Below are 17,150 nucleotides of genomic sequence, written 5' to 3'. Positions count from 1 at the left end.
TTCTAAAAAGGGGTACCTGACCCCCAAAAGTTTAAGACCCTTGCTCTAAGGTTTTTAAGTTGAGCAGAAACAGACATTCAAAACTCAGAAATGCAAATACAAAGACTCTCTCTCTCTTTTACTATACAGTGAATGCCGCACTCAGACCTGCAGTTCCAGACCCATCAGCAACAATGTCCAACTCTCCGCTGTCCTTGCTCCCCAAGGAGAAGTCTATACAGAGGCCTGGGCCTCTTCTCCCTCCTTGGCCCAGAGCACCAAGCAGTAAGAACTGGGTGCCTTACTCCTCTTCCTGCCCCAGAGGGCCGCATGACTCACCCCCAGGGTGGAGGGCCTGGCAGGAGACACCCATCACAGCAAAAGCACCAGTCAGCAGGGCCCATCCCCTTCTAGCTGAGCTGTGTGGGCCCCGGTCACCGAGACATAAAGGCTTTAGGATCCCCTGTCCCAGTGTGTCCAGGAATCACCTACAGCCACTCCGGATGCACCAGAATAGGAGTGAGACAGCCCTGACATCATTCAGCTCATTTCATATGGGAAAACACACACTAATAAAAATCAACAGTCTCCAATCATTAGTTCGGGTGGAAAGGTTTGGGCGAATGAATCAAAATAGAAACAGAGACATGACTCAGGCAGGATCCTTTTTATCTCCCCACCCGGGCCTTCTGAGCTACGGTGCCAGATGAGCCCAGGGTACCCTCTCTGCTTGTCATCTGTCCCACTGATAGGAAGACCCAAGAAACCGCAACTCTGGGCAGAAGTGGAACTAATTTTATATTTTAAAATATTTTTATTGATTTCTTTCTTTTTCTTTTCTCTCTCTCTCTCTCTCTCTCTCTCTCTCTCTCTCTCTCTCTCTCTCTCTCTCTCTTTTTTGGAGAGGGAGAGAGAAAGAGAAACATTGATTGGCTGCCTCCTGCATGGTCTCCTACCAGGATTTGAACATGCAATCTTTTGATGCATGGATAACATTCAACCGAGCCAACCTGCCAGGGCCGAGTGGAACTAATTTTAACTCTCGCACTTTGCTATGGACATTTCCTTCCCCTAACGGTCTGGTACCATCTTCCCAGAGAAAGGCTGGGAACTACAGGCCCAGACTAGCCCTGCGACTCTCCCTCACCAGCCTCTAATGTGTCCCTAAAGTCTATTAAGTTATAAGGTTGACAAATGCTAAATGGGTGGAGATCACAAGTACTAATGACAAGCCCCTTAATCCTGATTTAATCATTCCGTTTTGGAATGGAGGAGACATTGGTAGATAGGGATGGAAAGGACTTGGGAAGTTCCTGAACCTTTTCATACCTTGCTGGAGGGAGGGTTGATTGGTACCACTCCTGTGCAGGCACTGTCAACATTGCAAGTGACCTCTGACATAGTAACCTTCTTCAAAGAATCTAGTCTACAGATATAACTGCCCCGGTTACTTAGTTAAACAGCAAAAGGCTAAAAACTATCCACATGTGTATCAATAAAAAACAATTACATAAACATGGTACATTCACAGAGGAGAATGTTATACAACTCCGAAAAACAATGAGGGTGCTCTCTAGACACTAATAATGGAAAGGTCTCCAAGAGCAAGATGCAGAGCGGTATGATCGATTGTGTGATATCTTGATTACAAAAAGGGTGGGGCCAAAATTGGTTTAGCTCAGTGGATAGAGCGTCGGCCTGAGGACTGAAGGGTCCCAGGTTCGATTCCGGTCAAGGGCATGTACCTTGGCTGCGGGCACATCCCCAGTAGGGGGTATGCAGGAGGCAGCTGGTCGATGTTTCTCTCTTATCAATGTTTCTAGCTCTGTATCCCTCTCCCTTCCTCTCTGTAAAAAAATCAATAAAATATATATATATTTTAAAAATTCTGTAAGGATACACAAGAAACAAAAGTGGTAGTGGTTACCTGTGTGTGAATTTTAGGTGGGGAAGTGGGAGAATGCGGGGGCATGGAAAAGAGTGAGACTTTTCACTGTATATCTTTTGTATAACTTTGCTTTTTGAACCAAGTAAATATATCAGCAACTCAAAATATTCTATAATAACAAAAGCATAATATGTTAATTAGACCGGACAGCCGAACGACCTTCCAGACATCTTTCAGGATGAAGCCGGGGCTGAGAGGGCTGAGGCGACCCATCGTGGCTGAGAGGGCCAAGCCCCTTGCACTAATTTCATGCATTAGGCCTCTAGTAATTATAATAATTGAGGTGACCATCCAAGCCAGATATGAGTATTCCATTATGACATGATGCCAGCAATTCTCTCCAAACCTGGAGGTGAATCAAAACTCTCAAAATCCAGAAAGGCTGGGTCTGTCCAGGGGCACCCTTTCCTTCATCAGCTCCCTCAGCAAACAGGCTCTCCTGATTGGCTGTTTTCCATCCCCACAGTAGCATCTGGGCTCTGCGAGGTCATCTGAGCTGGACAGACCAGAGAAACAATTCAGTGGGCTGGGACAAACTGAGGTGTCTCAGGAGCCCACAGGAATGGACAAAAGCTATGGCTGCCCAGGAAATGCAGCAGTGGTTGAGAAGGATCTTCAATCAGCTTAGGGGTCCCCATAAACAACCTTGGCTTTCACCTGCATATCTATGTTTCAAGCTATGCTCAGGAGCCAAGGGGCCTGGACAAGCCCAGACTCATAATAGGGCGACTTGCTGAATGACTGTCAAGGATCTAGGCCAGCCCTGACCAGTTTGGCTCAGTGAATAGAGCGTCGGTCTGTGGACTGAAAGGTCCCGAGTTCGATTCCGGTCAAGGGCATGTACATTGGTTTCGGGTACATCCCTGGTAGGGGGTATGCAGGAGGCAGCTGGTCGATGTTTCTCTCTCATCGATGTTTCAAACTCTCTATCCCTCTCTCTTCCTCTCTGTAAAAAAATCAATAAAAATGTATTTAAAAAAAATAAAAGATAGGATCTAGGCCAGTTGATTGAAGTAGAGGGACACAGCACCCAGAGTTACGACAGCATCACATGACGGCTGGGGCCCGAGCCTCTGGGCCGGGAGGGTTTCTTTCCTAATGGGAGGAGCAGGTGTGGCAAGTGTTCTCTGCTCCCCCACCTCTGCCAGCTGCTCTCTGTGGATCGGAGCAGTTCAGCTGTAGTTGCCATAGAAAACCTAAGCGAGGGAAGCCCTGGGTGGAGCAGCCAGCCACAGGTGGCTGGGTGTGGTCCTGGAGTTTTTGGGGACACTACTCAGAGCAGAATTTTTCAAAGCCAAATGCATGGGATAGTGGAACCAAGACTGTCAGAAGAAGGGCAGCCTTGCTGGTGAGAAAGGAAGGGGTGCTTAGGTGGCCTCTTTTTAAGTCAGGAACTTCCTTCAACTGCTAATGGAGGAAGTCGGTGTTTATTGGTGTTTATTGGCAGCGATGAGGTGGGAGGAGCAAAGAGCCTAGGCCAGGCATCAGCAGTCTGTCTCCACCCCACTTTCCTGGCTAGTACTTCCACCCAGGGATTTGTAACTGCTGCCTCCACTCTGAACGAGCCTTTCTATGGCAACTAGAGTACATTTTCTCTCAGCCTACAATGGTGATGCGGGCTGTTTGCTTCAGTGAGGGGGGCAGCATTTAGCCCTGTTTAACACCCTAAACTAGGGGTGTCGAACTCAATCAGAGAAGGGGCCAAAATCTAAAATCCAGCCTAAATCGCGGGCCGAATGGTTTACTGAACAGTCATAAACTGACAATGTCATAAACTGACAGCGGAGTGCAGTGATGACAGCGCGGTGCGGGCCACATTGCAAGGCCTGGCGGGCTGGATTTGGCCCGCGGGCCTTGTGTTTGACACATGTGCCCTAAACCAAGAAAGCACTGCCCCGATATTCCAGAACCAAGTAGGTGAAGGAAATGAAATTCATACCACACATAGCCATCTTCCTTGCCTCACAGGGAATGAAAAGCAGGGTCAGCATACACAGTGCTCACAACAGCCTCCCAGGGAACCAGGCCAGTGCTGGCCTCGCGCAGCTTGGCAAGGGACAAACTGTCTCCCAGAATTCACAGGTGACCTGAGCTCTGTCTCCAGGAGGGCCAACTCCATCTCAATGCCCCAATCCTCTAGGCTCTACCCCTAGGCAGGCCTCACCAGTAAGACACATCCCTGGGCAGCACGCACAGGCTTTGGATCAAGACAGACATGGGTTCAAACCCTTTCCTTACTAGCTATTTGACTTGGTGCAAATCACTAAATCTCTCTGCGTTTCAGCTACAATAGGGAGAAAGATCAGGTCCCATCTTGATGGCTGGTGAGTGACCAAAGACAACAGTATCTGCAGAGGTGCAAAAGGCTCCTCGATTACCACCCAGCACACTGAAGACGATCATGAACGCTAGTGCCTTTCCTCCCGGTGCCTCAAGCCAATCCCCTGCCCTCCCTCCCGTACCAACAGATGGTCTGTGCTCCTCCCTACGGCCATCCCTTCCACCTGTGGCCATCCCTTCCACCTGCGTACTGGTACCAACCTCTACCACCTCTCAAAGGCATGGCTCCAGCAATCACCCCTTCTCTTTCCTGTATGTTTAATGTTTTCCTATGAGACATTTTTCATTTGTACATAAAAATTCTGTAATTCTTTCATCTTAAAAAAACAACACAAAAAACACCACCACCACCATCACTATCACCCCCCTTAGCCCTAGATCATCATTGAGGTATTGAACCATTCAGCTGCTCCCCTTTATGTAAAATTTCTCAGGGAGGTAATCTATATTCACTATCTCTATCTCTTCTTTCTCCCATCCTCTCATCATCCCTGTTTTTTTAATTTTATTAAGGATGAGTCTAGCCGAGACCGGTTTGGCTCAGTGGATAGAGTGTCGGCCTGCTGACCGAAAGGTCTCAGGTTCGATTCCGGTTAAGGGCATGTACCTTGGTTGCGGGCACATTCCCAGTAGGGGGTATGCAAGAGGCAACTGATCGATGATTCTCTCTCATCGATGTTTCTAGCTCTCTATCCATCTCTCTTCCTCTCTGTATAAAATCAATAAAATATATTAAAAAAAAAAGAAAAGAATGAGTCCAAACATATGCAAACAAGGACAACATAGCATACCCTATGTACTCATCACCCTGACTTAAGCAATGATCAAGCTGTGACCAATCGTGTTTCAGTTACACCGATCCCAGCCACTTTTTGTTTCCCTCCAGATTACCTGGAAGTAAATTTTAGACATCATATACTTTTATCTATAAATATTTCAGTATGTATCTCTAAATGATGACTGTCTAAAAACATGTGCGTAGTTCTTATTAAATTTCCTGATTGAGTTCCTAGAGTCCAATCTCTCTGACTGTCCAGATGCTTTAAACTCCCAGAAACACAGATTGCCAGATGGAATCCTGGAGTAAGTTCTAGGAGGCTTCATGGGGAAGTTGTAGGATCACTTTCAAGGACCAAGTAGAATATAATTGGTGATAATGAAAGCAACATTATTGAACACCTACTGCATACCTGGCTGGCTCCATGCATTATACTTTACCTACATTATTCCTTTAATCCTCACATCAACCCTCTGGGGTAGGCTCAGAGTTGCTGAAAACTCGCACACCCACTCAATCAGGATGTGAACCCAGGTCTGTTGGATTCCAAAGTCTCAGCTGCAGACCATCATTAAGTGCCTTCAGCCATGCCCCAAAACAGGTGATGGGAGCCAGTTCCCCAGAAGGCCTTCTTTCCTCCTCATTCATTTCTGGAGGGAAGGCAAACGCCAGCTATCCCAAGAATGAGCTGTTCATTCAACGCAGGTGGGAAGAAGAGGGAAGGAATCCCTTCCACTGAGAAGAGGCATGCTAAACACTGCCTGGAGTGTGAATCTCAGAACGTGTTGAAACATCTCTGGCTGCAGTATCCCAGGTTGGGGGGAGAGGGGGGCAATCCTTCCGCAGCACCTGCTTCTCTCCCAGCTCATTAGCATTTCCCTGTCATTCCCCAGAGGAGCTCACTGCAGCCTGCGGCCGACCTTCCTGGCTAAAGACAGCTGCTTAGCAACAGGGAGCTGGTTAATAAAGCCCTGATATTGTTCCCAGCTCCACAGACTCCACCCCTGTCTCCCATTACAGCTCATCCTCAGCCTGCAGCAATCCCCAAGTTGACAGATCTTTGATCAGTGGAATGAAGGCCAGGAACCTGAAGACTGAAGGGCAGGGCTGCCCAGGCATGGCCTGGGCCCTGCCCTCAATGCCTCCTGAAGAAAGGAGACAATTATGAGTCTGAGAACCTATGGTGCCAGGCCAGGAACTTGTAAATCACCTCTGCCACCAAAGTTACAATCCAACCTCAGTGCCCAATCAGAATTAAAAATAATTAAAAAAAGATAAACAGAAGTAAGGCACACCTCGTTTTATTGCACTTTGCTTTATTATACTTCACAGATGTTGCATTTTTTTTTTACCAACTGAAGGCAAGACACCTCCCCACCCCCATCCCCTCCAGCAAAAAGATTATGATCTGCTTTATTGTGCAGGATCTGAAACAGAACGCACAATATCTTTGAGGAATTGTGGAGGCACACACACACAGAGCTGCAAGGGGGGAGGGCAGGTCCAGAGAAAACCAGTCCTCATGGGCTGATGCCTAAATTGAGTATGCCCTCTTTAAGCACATACATTATTATTGCAAATGCAAAGTTCAAAGGTGAAATTTGGGATAATCTGCTGCTTAACTCTGAACTTGAGTTGCCACAAGCAGCTTGATCTCTGAGGAAAGGAGTGGCAGAAGGGGTTCCATAAGCCACCGGGGAAAACGAGAAGCATTATTTTGAATCAGCAGTACATTGACATTAAAGTAAAAGTTTCAAAGACCATATAATGAAACAAAATGGGAAACTAACATGACTTGACAAACCCTTCAGTGGTAGGTTTGTGCCTACCCTCTAACCCACAGTCTTCACAGGGGGGAGGGGGAGCAGTCACACAGGGCCTGACCCTCCGGCCTGGGGGCTCACTCTGCGGTCAGAGAACAGCACACAGAGAACCCTCTCTACGGTCTGCACCTGCCGGGGCCTGACCAGTTTCTGGACAGGCAGGTTTAGGAACAGCCACAGCCAATCAACAACAAAAGCATCTTTCTAGCCGGTCCTGGGAGTCTCATGCCTCCCCATGGGTAAAAGGAAGCAGGGTCTGGTGCAGCTGTCCTGAGTTTGCCCAGGGTCAGGTTGGTCTTGTTTTATTTTGAGAGTATGTTTATGAAAGCTGGGGACAGTGAAACAAGGGAGGGCTTAGGACTGCAGAAGCAATAGGAGAGCCCAGGCTGGGCTGCTTTGGCTCACTGAGAAGTCAGAGAAAACGGGCCTTGGGGACAGGTTCAGGGGGTTAGCCTGGGACAAGCTGCCACTGCCCGTTGCTCTCCTGGTTGCAAGTTTTGTGGGGATCCTTAAAGTTTAAGAGGTGTATGCCTGTGGGGGAGGGGAATGGGGAAAGGAGAGGCATAGGGGCCAGGTCTTGACTCAAGGATTCTTCAGTCCATTTCTAAGCCTCTCCAGGAAGGTTGTTTCCAGTTCAAATATCTATTCTAAGGAAGTTCAGAGGAGCTCATCTTGCCCAGGCCTTGCCCTCCTCTGCCAAGAACAGAGGGGCCCAGGGCTCCATCACTTCCCAAGCTCTAGGGAATGTGAGCACTCCACAGGGTCCACAGAGAAGTTCTTGGCTTGGCACCAAAGGTTCTCAGACTCATAATTGTCTCCTCTCCTCAGGAACCATTGGGGGCAGGGCTGCCCAGTCTCTATGTTCCTGGTCCTCCCTGCGCAGATACAGTCTGCACAGCCTTCACTCTGCTCCCAATCTCTCAGCAACTTCTCTGCGCCCCCACTTCTCCCAGAACAAAGCTGACTTCTGGATGTGGCTAGACCAGCAAGACCCATTGAGAAAGGCTGAATCTGCTTCAGACTAAAAATGCATTCCTGAACATTTTTCCAGCGGATGAAGGAAGCTGGCATATCAGACAGAATCTCCAAAAAGCCAGAGGGGTGGAGTTTTCCCTCAGTATGTATCTATTCTTCCCTCTGCCTGCCCCTCAAGTACCCCTGATTATGATTCCACTGTGTGATGTATACAAATGGCTTGCAGGCAGGAAAAAAAAGGTTGATAATCACTGCTTTCAACCAACCTGGTTGAGCCCAGACTGAGATTCACCTCAGTCACTAGACCAATCCTGACACAGTGTGAGGATTCCTTTCTCAGTGGCTCTCAGGTGCCCCAGCTTGACTGAGCTTTATTCTGCCGGCAGCCCCTCCTGCAAATGCTCCGCTCTGTGCCTGTGCACGAAGCCCAAGGCAGAGGCAGCAAACTGGCAGAGGCTTGCAGATCCCTTTTGTGTGGCCCACACAACTTTTTTTTTTTTTAAATATATTTTATTGATTTTTCACAGAGAGGAAGGGAAAGGGATAGATAGCCAGAAACATCGATGAGAGAGAAACATCGACCAGCTGCCTCTTGCACACCCACTACCAGGAATGTGCCCACAACCAATGTATATGCCCTTGACCGGAATCGAACCTGGGACCTTTCAGTCTGCAGACCAATGCTCTATCCACTGAGCCAAACCGGTTTCGGCAACTTTTTTAAAAGGAGTATTAGTTATTAGCATTCAAAAATTGGGAAATTTCATATAAAATTCCAGATTTGTGGATCTCTTAAAGTCAAATAAGCCATGGCACACCCAGGCTGGCTTCCCTGCAGGAGCTGGGTGGTGCTGCCTTCTTCAAAGAGGGCAAGCACTGTCTAGTTCAGTCCAGCCCAGCTCCCATCATGCCAGTTGCTTTGTACCTGGCCAGCTTCCTGGGTTGACTTTTCCCATCCCGCCCTGTCCGTGTGCACTCCTGGACCCAAGGCACCTCTTGCGATCCAGCAGAACAGGGTTCCTCTTGCTCCTGGGCCCACTTTAGACCCCTGGATACTTGGGTCTATCTCATAATTTAAAAAAAATATATTTTCTTGATTTTTTTTATAGTGGGGAAGGGAGAGGGACAGAGAGCTAGAAAGCCGATGAGAGAGAAACATCGACCAGCTCCCTCCTGCACACCCCCTACTGAGGATGTGCCCGCAACAATGTACATGCCCTTGACCGGAATCGAACTCGGGACCTTTCAATCCACAGACTGATGCTCTATCCACTGAACCATACCGGTTTCGGCTATCTCATAAGTCTTTTTTCTGTTTTAGCAACTGAAACTGATTGAAAGAAGAATCATTCCTTTTGAGGGTGATACCTTACCTGCTGGAGAGCACTGGGCTTCCAGGCAGGAGAAATAGGCAAAACCCTTACTGGGTTAGACTGATTAGAAGGGAGCTGACGGTTTCTTTCCACCCTAATTTGCCTAATGTGGGATGCCCATAGCTTTCCTCCCTGCTTCTTCCCCCCACTCCTCCATGGCCACCCATGTGTGGCGCCCATGCACAAGCTGTTTGTACTAATTTTTGTTTTTTGTGTTTGATGTGGGTGCTCTAGACAAAGCCTAGTACTAAACCATGCAAAACTGGGCTGCCAGCAGAGCCCTCTGGTGACAATGACAGACTGTGGCTGACGTCAGGGGAGCACAGCACAAGTAGAAAGGAGTAGAATTCTAATATTCTTCAAAGCCACTTATTACAAGACTAGAGGCCCAGTGCACAAAATTCGTGCATGAGGGGGAGTCCCCTCAGCCCAGCCTGCACCCTCTTCAGTCTGATACCCCTTAGGGGATGTCCAACTGTCAGTTTAGACCCGATCTCGGAGATAAGGCCTAAACCGGCTGTCAGACATCCCTCTGACAATCCTAGACCACCGGCTCCTAATTGTCACCTGCCTGCCTGCCTGGTTGCCCCTAACCAACCCCCATACTGGCCTGATCACCCCTCACTGCCTCTACATGCCAGCCTAATCACCCCTAACTGCTCCCCCTTGCCAGCCTGTTTGCCCCCAACTGCACGCGCCGCCCCCCTGCTGCTCTGGTCACCCCTCGTGCCCCCCCCCACCCACCAGTGTGATCACCCCTCACTGCCTCTGCATGCCAGCCAGGTTGCCCTCAACTGCCTCCCCCCCCACCACCATGGTGGCCCCTCACCGCCCCCCAACCAGCCTGGTTGCTCCACGCAGCCTGCTGTTGGTTCATTTGGTCGTCCCTCACTAACCCCCCCTGCTGGCCTGGGTGTGATGGTCAATTTGCATATTACCTCTTTATTATTTAGGACTAGCATGCTTTCCTCCCAGCAAAGGTTCTACCCAAGAAAAGGTGAGATCAGACTGCTCCCTGAAAACCTGGGAATCATTACATCATCTCAAAGAACTGGGGAAACTTCCCCAAATGAGAGAGAGTGGGAACTCCAATCCTGCAACCTAGCTTCAGCCTCAGCATCCAAAGGGGAAGGAAAGACAGGCATTGTCTGAGCTCTTACAAAACTAGGAACGTTTCAGCACCTCAGCCCAGTCCCACAAAAACTCCCTGAGCTAGGAACCAGCGTCCTATTTTTAGAGGAGCAAACTGAGGGTGGCAGATGTTAAGACACTTGACCAAAATAAGATGACTTAGAAGTAAGCAGAGCATCAGGATTTGTGTGAGTCCCCAGCCTGCCACTCAGGCTCTGCTCAGAGGCTGCCTCTCCCCAAACAGCCTCCCACATCTCCCTGCTTTATTTTTCTTCATAGCTATTATCATACCTGTTATTGCATGATGTACTTGTGTGTGTATTCATTTCCTGTCTGTCTCCCCACAGAATGTGAGTGGCAGAGACTATCCATCTTGTTGCTGCTGTTTCCCTACCTGGAGAACAGCATCTGGCACCTGGTGGACCTTTGTCTTTATTGCTGGACTGATGGGAAGGACAGCTCTTCCTGCCTCTCCATGCTACTGTCAAAAGCATCCCCTCCATCAGCTGCTCCTTTCTTTCCTTCCCCTCAAGAATTCACAACCTCCCTCCCACAAACGTCTAGCCCCAATCTCAGAGGCCGAGTGAAAAAACACAGAAAGGCAAACGGCTCTGTGTTCCTTCAGAAAGGGGGCTGTAAGGAAGACTAAATCCCTGGAAAGCCAATAAAACTCTGCTGTGTGGAAGGACAGGCTTGCTTTTACAGAGGCAAAAGTGTTCATGGTGAGGAGGAAGTGGTGGCTTATTGCAGACTTCCTTTTAAAGCAGAACCTCTGTAATAAGCCATCACAGGCAGCTCTGGCTATCCCTCCTATTCTCCATGCATGCTGTTTTGCACCCAATCAAGTACTTGGAGATTTGGGATGCTGAAGCAACACAGGTGGGACTAATTAGAAAGTAGATGTGGCACAGAAAGCATCCAAAAAGTACAAATACATCCCCGAAGTTAATGTAAGGACAAACCAGAGCAGTGGTCCCAAACCCAAATTATGCAGGACAATGGCTCTTGAAGTGTGGTCCTTGGACCAGCAGCATCAGCATATATGTGAATTTGTTAGAAATGCGCATTCTCAGGCCCACCCAGACCTACCAGAATCAGAAACTCCAATGTTGGGGCCCAGAAATCTGTATTTTTTGTTTGCTTGTTTTTTTAAAAAAAATACTTTTATTGCCGAAACGGGTTTGGCCCAGTGGTAGAGCGTCGGTCTGCAGACTGAAGGGTCCCAGGTTCGATTCCGGTCAAGGGCATGTACATTGGTTGCGGGCACATCCCCGGTTGGGGGTGTGCAAGAGACAGCTGGTGGATGTTTCTCTCTCATCGACGTTTCTAGCTCTTTATCTCTCTCCCTTCCTCTCTGTAAAATATCAATAAAATATATTTTTTAAAAAATACTTTTATTGATTTCAGAGAGGAAGGGAGAGGGAGAGACAAATAGAAACATCAATGATGAGAGAGAATCATTGATTGGCTGCCTCCTGCACACACACACACCCCCACTGGGGATGGAGCCCACAACCCAGGCATGTGCCCTTGACCAGAATCGAACCTGGGACCCTTCAGTCCTCAGGCCAATGGCTCTATCCACTGAGACAAACCAGCATTTTAGGTCACTGATGTATAGTAAAGTTTGAATACTACTGTTTTAGGGGACTAAACAAGTACAGATCTCTGGGTCCTGAAGATCCTGATTCAGTAGGTTTGGGATGGGGCCCAAGGAGACAGCAAAAGCTTCTGAGTTGATTCTGACTTGCACGCAGGTTTAAAAACTATGCAATCCGAGGTCTCATCTTTCCCTGACCCCAGGACAGTGCCTTCAGTTTACGCCCATCTCCCACCATCTCCCAGTCACTCACTCACCACACAGAGCGATGATGTGGCTGCTATCTTCATGCACAAACTTCCTGGTGACAGCCTCCTCCATGATTTGCTTCACCTGTGGATAAATGGGCAGTATCGTCATTTATTTCCTGATCAAAGGCCTGTGGACAAGTAAATAGCCTGGCTCTGCCCTCCTGTCTGGGCTCAGACACTTGCAGAGTAAATGATAGGATGGGAGGGGTGGGGAAGGCAACTTTCTCCAGCATAGACAGCTCTAAGCATTTTGGAAAGGCAACCAGGAAAAGAGAGGCCATAAATCCACCAGCCAATCAGGGCAGATGTTCTAGCCCGGCAGGAAGTACCCTGCTGTGGGAAACAGGGATAGGATACTGTTTGCTCATCTGTACTTAGCTGGAGAAGGGCTTCTAGGCAGACGCACTGTCCTTTAGGGACAAACTGTCTCAGTACAGGCTGCAGATAAACAACCTGCCCCTCCTTTTCTCTGCCTTCTCTGAGGTTAGGGTTAGGTACATCCAGGCCTTAGGGACACTCTCTCCACATGCTCACAAGCCCAGCATTCTTTCTGGTAAAATCCTGATGTTTGGGTTTCTCCTCAGAGGTAAAGCTTCCAAATACCTTGTAAATAGTCACACCTTTCAGAAAACACTTAAAACCCTCCACATGTACTTAGTTTATTGATATGTACTGCGGTAGGTGTATCGTTATACATCTCGATGAATTTTCACAAGCTGAACACATCTATGAAACCAGCATCCAGATGTGGAAACAGAGCGTTTGACCTGCACCCAAAGCACCCTCCTCCATTCTACCAAGTTTCCTTCTCATCACTACTCCCCTCCAGGGTACCCACTATCCTGACTTCTAACATCATAGAGTGATTTTGTGGGGTTTTGTACTTTCACTAGATGGAATCACACAGTAGATAGTGTCTTGTGACTGTTTCTTTCGCTCTCCGGTGTGATGGTGAGATCTGTTCCTGTTGTGTGTAGCTGTGGATTGTTCATGCTCCATTGTGTGAACACACCACCGCTGAGTGGCATTTAGGCAGTTTCTAGTTTGGGGCTCTTATGAATAGTGCTGCTATGAACATTCTGGATTTGTCTTTGGAGTTACATTTTTGGGCAAGGAATTTCTGATGCCTGTTTTCTGATTTACTAAATTTTGCCAAATTGTTTCCAAAGTGGTTGTACCATACCCTAGCTGGTTTGGCTCAGTGGATAGAATGTTGGCCTGGAGACTGAAGGACCCCGTGGTTCCATTCCAGTCAGGGCACGTGCCCAGGTTGTGGGCGAGATCCCCAGGAGGGGGCGTGCAAGAGGCGGGTGATTCTCTCTCATCATTGATGTTTCTATCTCCCTCCCTTCCTCTCTGAAATCAATAAAAATGTATTTTAAAATGCAAACATAACAAAGTGGTTGTACCAAATCTACACCCCCCATCTATATAGTATATGAGGTTCTAGGTGCTCCCAACAGTTAAGCCAAGCACTTTTGATGTCCTGAGGGAACCTGCCGGCCAGGAGACAGATACCAATCCTGGAGATTAAAGGAACAGATTACCTCAAACCCCCTGTAGAATGTTCCAGATAAAGTAAACTCTTGGCAGAGCTGCTTTTTGCCATTCTTTTGGGACCAGACATGAAATGTCCTGATGCTGCCCTGGCTCCCATGTCCCTCACCTAGGGCTGTACAGTTAGAAGGGTGATGGAGCTTCTAAAACCTGGGAAACAGGGAGGAAGGAGATGTGGGCTCCTTCTTGCTTGAATTTGCTCATGGTTAGCAATTAGGTAAAGAAGCTCAGATCAATCCTGCACTATCATTTTTTTAAAAGTAAAAATGTTTTAAAATTGATTTGAGAGCGAGAGAGGGAGAGAAACATCAACTTGTTATTCAATATATTTTACTGATTTTTTACAGAGAGAAAGAGAGAGGGATAGAGAGTTAGAACATCGATGAGAGAGAGTCATCGATCAGCTGCCTCTTGCACACCCCCTACTGGGGATATGCCTGCAACCAAGGTACATGCCTTTGACCAGAATCGAACCCGGGACCCTTCAGTCCCCAAGCCGACGCTCTATCCATTGAGCCAAACCAGTCTCGGCTGCACTCTATACTCTTAAATAAAGCTTCCTAGATTATTTACCAAGGCTGTTTGCAGTAAACAGAGCATAATGTCATAGCTCAGAAACCTGTAAGCATCTGAAGTAGGTTGGTAGGGCAGATTTTTGGGTTAGGACAGTGGTCAGCAAACTCATTAGTCAACAGAGCCAAATAACAGTACGACGATTGAAATTTGAGAGCCAAATTTTTTAAACTTAAATTTCTTCTAACGCCACTTTTTCAAAATAGACTTTCCCAGGCTGTGGTATTTTGTGGAAGAGCCACACTCAAGGGGCCAAAGAACCGCATGTGGCTCCTGAGCCACAGTTTGCCGACCACTGGGTTAGGAGGACCTATAGATGCCCCTAGAATTTGGGAACCAGAGGTTCATTGTGAAAGGCCAGCCTTGCCTACAACTATCCCTAATGTCTCTACTGGTAGAAGAAAGGAAATGTTTCTCTCAAAATTGAGTACTCAAATGGTAAGGGGACTAAGTTCAAAGCAGGTCAACCTTTGTCAGGTAATTTAACATAGCTGTGACCTATTCTGGACCTTTCTCACATCTGTTCAGGAATCATTCTTGGAGTTTGACAACAGCCTTCCAAATACTGAGAAAAGAATCATTGTCTCCTCAAAAATCTTTCCTACCATCCCTGCAAACCCCAAATTTGAATCTCACCAACAATCCTAGCACCTCTGTCCATAGTTTGGATATGCCTCCTTTTTTTTTTTTTTTTTTTTATAATAAATTTTATTGATTTTTTTACAGAGAGGAAGGGAGAGAGATAGAGAGCCAGAAACGTCGATGAGAGAGAAACATGGTCCAGCCAACTTACATGCCCTTGACTGGAATCGAACCTGGGACCTTTCAGTCCCCAGCCCGACACTCTACCACTGAGCCAAACCGGTTTCGGTGGGCATGCCTCCTTTTTGTTCTCACTTATACTGTTCATAGACGTCTCTGTCACTAGACGGCTTGTTTCCTGAGGATAATCACTGAGATCTGAGATTTCTCTTTTCCTTGGGAGAACAGAGTTTGGGCTTAAGTGCTGATCTGATATACCCCTGGCCTAAAAAACACTCTTTCTTGGCCACTTCACAGCAAAGGCACAATGGAGCTTCCCACACACAGCTGGAAAGGTGATGGCTTCAAATACCAATTAAAGGGAAAGCAACAAATATTAGGGCACAATAGGCCAGTAAATGCAAAGAACCACTGAGAGCCTTCCAGGATTTTATGAGAACCAGACTCTTCTCCAATCCTGAAACTCTAGGAGGGGGTAAAGAAACCGTTATGGTAACTTTTAAAGGTGGGGTAGATATTGTTATTCCTATTTTAGAAATGAAGAAATTAATATTCAGGGAAGTAACTTATTCAAGATCACACAGAGATAGGTCCAGACTATCCAAAATGTATGCATTCCCACCAGACCTTGCAGTCTTCAAGATCAGTAGATTTAGTTGCCAAATAATAATCATTGAGTGCCTACTGTGTGCCCTGGATACAGAGAGTTTTCCTGCCCTCGGGGAGCGTACACATCTGGCAGACAGACACAGAGGCAGGTCAGAGCTGTTCATGGCTCCAGAGGCCTCATCTATTTTAATCCATTCTGCGGGTTTGAGCTCTCCAGCTCTCATATGGGGGTGAGTCATTCATATGGGCACACTCTTTCCCCCCCCCCCCCAACCGAAATGGAAATGGGCTTAGGGCAGGTAAAAGATGTTAATAGAGAAAAGGATTCTTTTTCTGACAGGGGGCAAGGGGGCTCTTCAAAAGGGGGAGGAAATCTAAGCCTTAAAAACCATTATCAAACTCGCCCTCCCACCCACTTCTCTGGGTAAGGAGTTGGACATGGATTGAGAAGCAATGAGGTGTAAGGCGAACCCTCCCGCAGCTGCCACTCAGTTCCCAAAGGGTGCCAGAGTGTGAATAGGACAAACAGGAGCTAAGTCCCCAAATCCCCCGGTCAGCCCCCCGAGAAGGCCAGCGCGGGGCCCCGCCCCCTCCCCAGTCCGCACGGGCAGTGCCTGGGCAGCTTCGGTTTTCCAGAAATCGCCGCCACCCCTCCCCCGACCTCGGTCTCCCAGCTCAGCTGCCGTCACTGGGCGGGGAGCTGCAGGATCGCAGAGCAAACAAGCCCGGGAGCACCGGCTTAGCCCCTCGGGCCAAGGGGCCCCGACCCCAGATCCCGGAGAGGAGTGGGAGCCTCGGCTCGTCCAGGACCCCGCCCCCGCCTCGGGCCTGCCGGCGCCTGCGACCGACGGTGGGCGCGGACCCTCCACGGGGTTCCTTGGGGGCGGGGACGCGAGCCCCCCGGGGGTCCTTGCCCCGACTTTACCTCCTTTTTCACGTTCCACAGCAGTTTCTCTTTGAGTGCGTCCTCCGCGATGCCCATGGTGCTGCGGCTGGCGGAGAGGCCGCGTCGAGCGCTCCCCCGAGCCCGCCTCGCGCCCTCGCCGCCTCCGCGCCCCTCGGCTCAGCGCCCCACGCGCACAGCGGAGCCCCCGTCCGCCGCGCTCCCCGCCCGCCGCCGCCGCCGCAGCCACTGCCCGGTGCTCGGCTCCGCAGCCATCTTCTGAGCCCCGCACAGACGTCAGGCAGCTGGCCCGGCCCCTTCCCACAGCCGGGGCGGGAGGGGGGGTGCGCTCGGAGGCCGGGGGCGGCCGGCCTGGGAGCGCGCCACGCCGGCCGCTGTCATGGCAACCCGCCGGCTCCAGTCCCCGGGGCGGGAACCAGCATTGTGAGCACCTGCAGCCGGGCCCGCACCGCGACCACGGAGGCCAGGCGCGCCTGAGCCCTGCGGCTGGAGAGAAAGTTGCTCGCGCGGCAAACTGGCCTCAATCCAGCTAGACGGAGCTCTACTC

The 17,150-nt window shown here is 49.0% G+C and overlaps 1 protein-coding gene across 4 annotated transcripts in view; it reads right to left on the bottom strand.

The window, feature by feature from the left end:
* Positions 1–17,128, bottom strand: part of SGSM2 (small G protein signaling modulator 2) — a 38,416-nt gene extending 21,288 nt beyond the window's left edge. For 2 of the 4 annotated variants that reach the window (XM_084862864.1, XM_084862866.1), the window contains exons 1-2: positions 16,625–17,126; positions 12,205–12,280 (exon numbers count right to left, since the gene is read on the bottom strand). In XM_084862864.1, the coding sequence (XP_084718990.1) occupies positions 12,205–12,280; positions 16,625–16,681 (133 nt within the window). In that variant the 5' untranslated portion in view covers positions 16,682–17,126. Of the gene's footprint in view, positions 1–12,204; positions 12,281–16,624 lie in introns of all 4 variants that reach the window. The other 2 variants (XM_084862865.1, XM_084862867.1) reach the window with 2 other exon arrangements.
* Between the last annotated feature and the right edge of the window lie 22 nt (positions 17,129–17,150).

This window comes from Pipistrellus hanaki (assembly GCF_964339955.1).
Source record: "Pipistrellus hanaki genome assembly, chromosome: 16".
NCBI lineage: Eukaryota > Metazoa > Chordata > Mammalia > Chiroptera > Vespertilionidae > Pipistrellus > Pipistrellus hanaki.
This window is presented reverse-complemented; position numbering and strand designations above follow the sequence as displayed.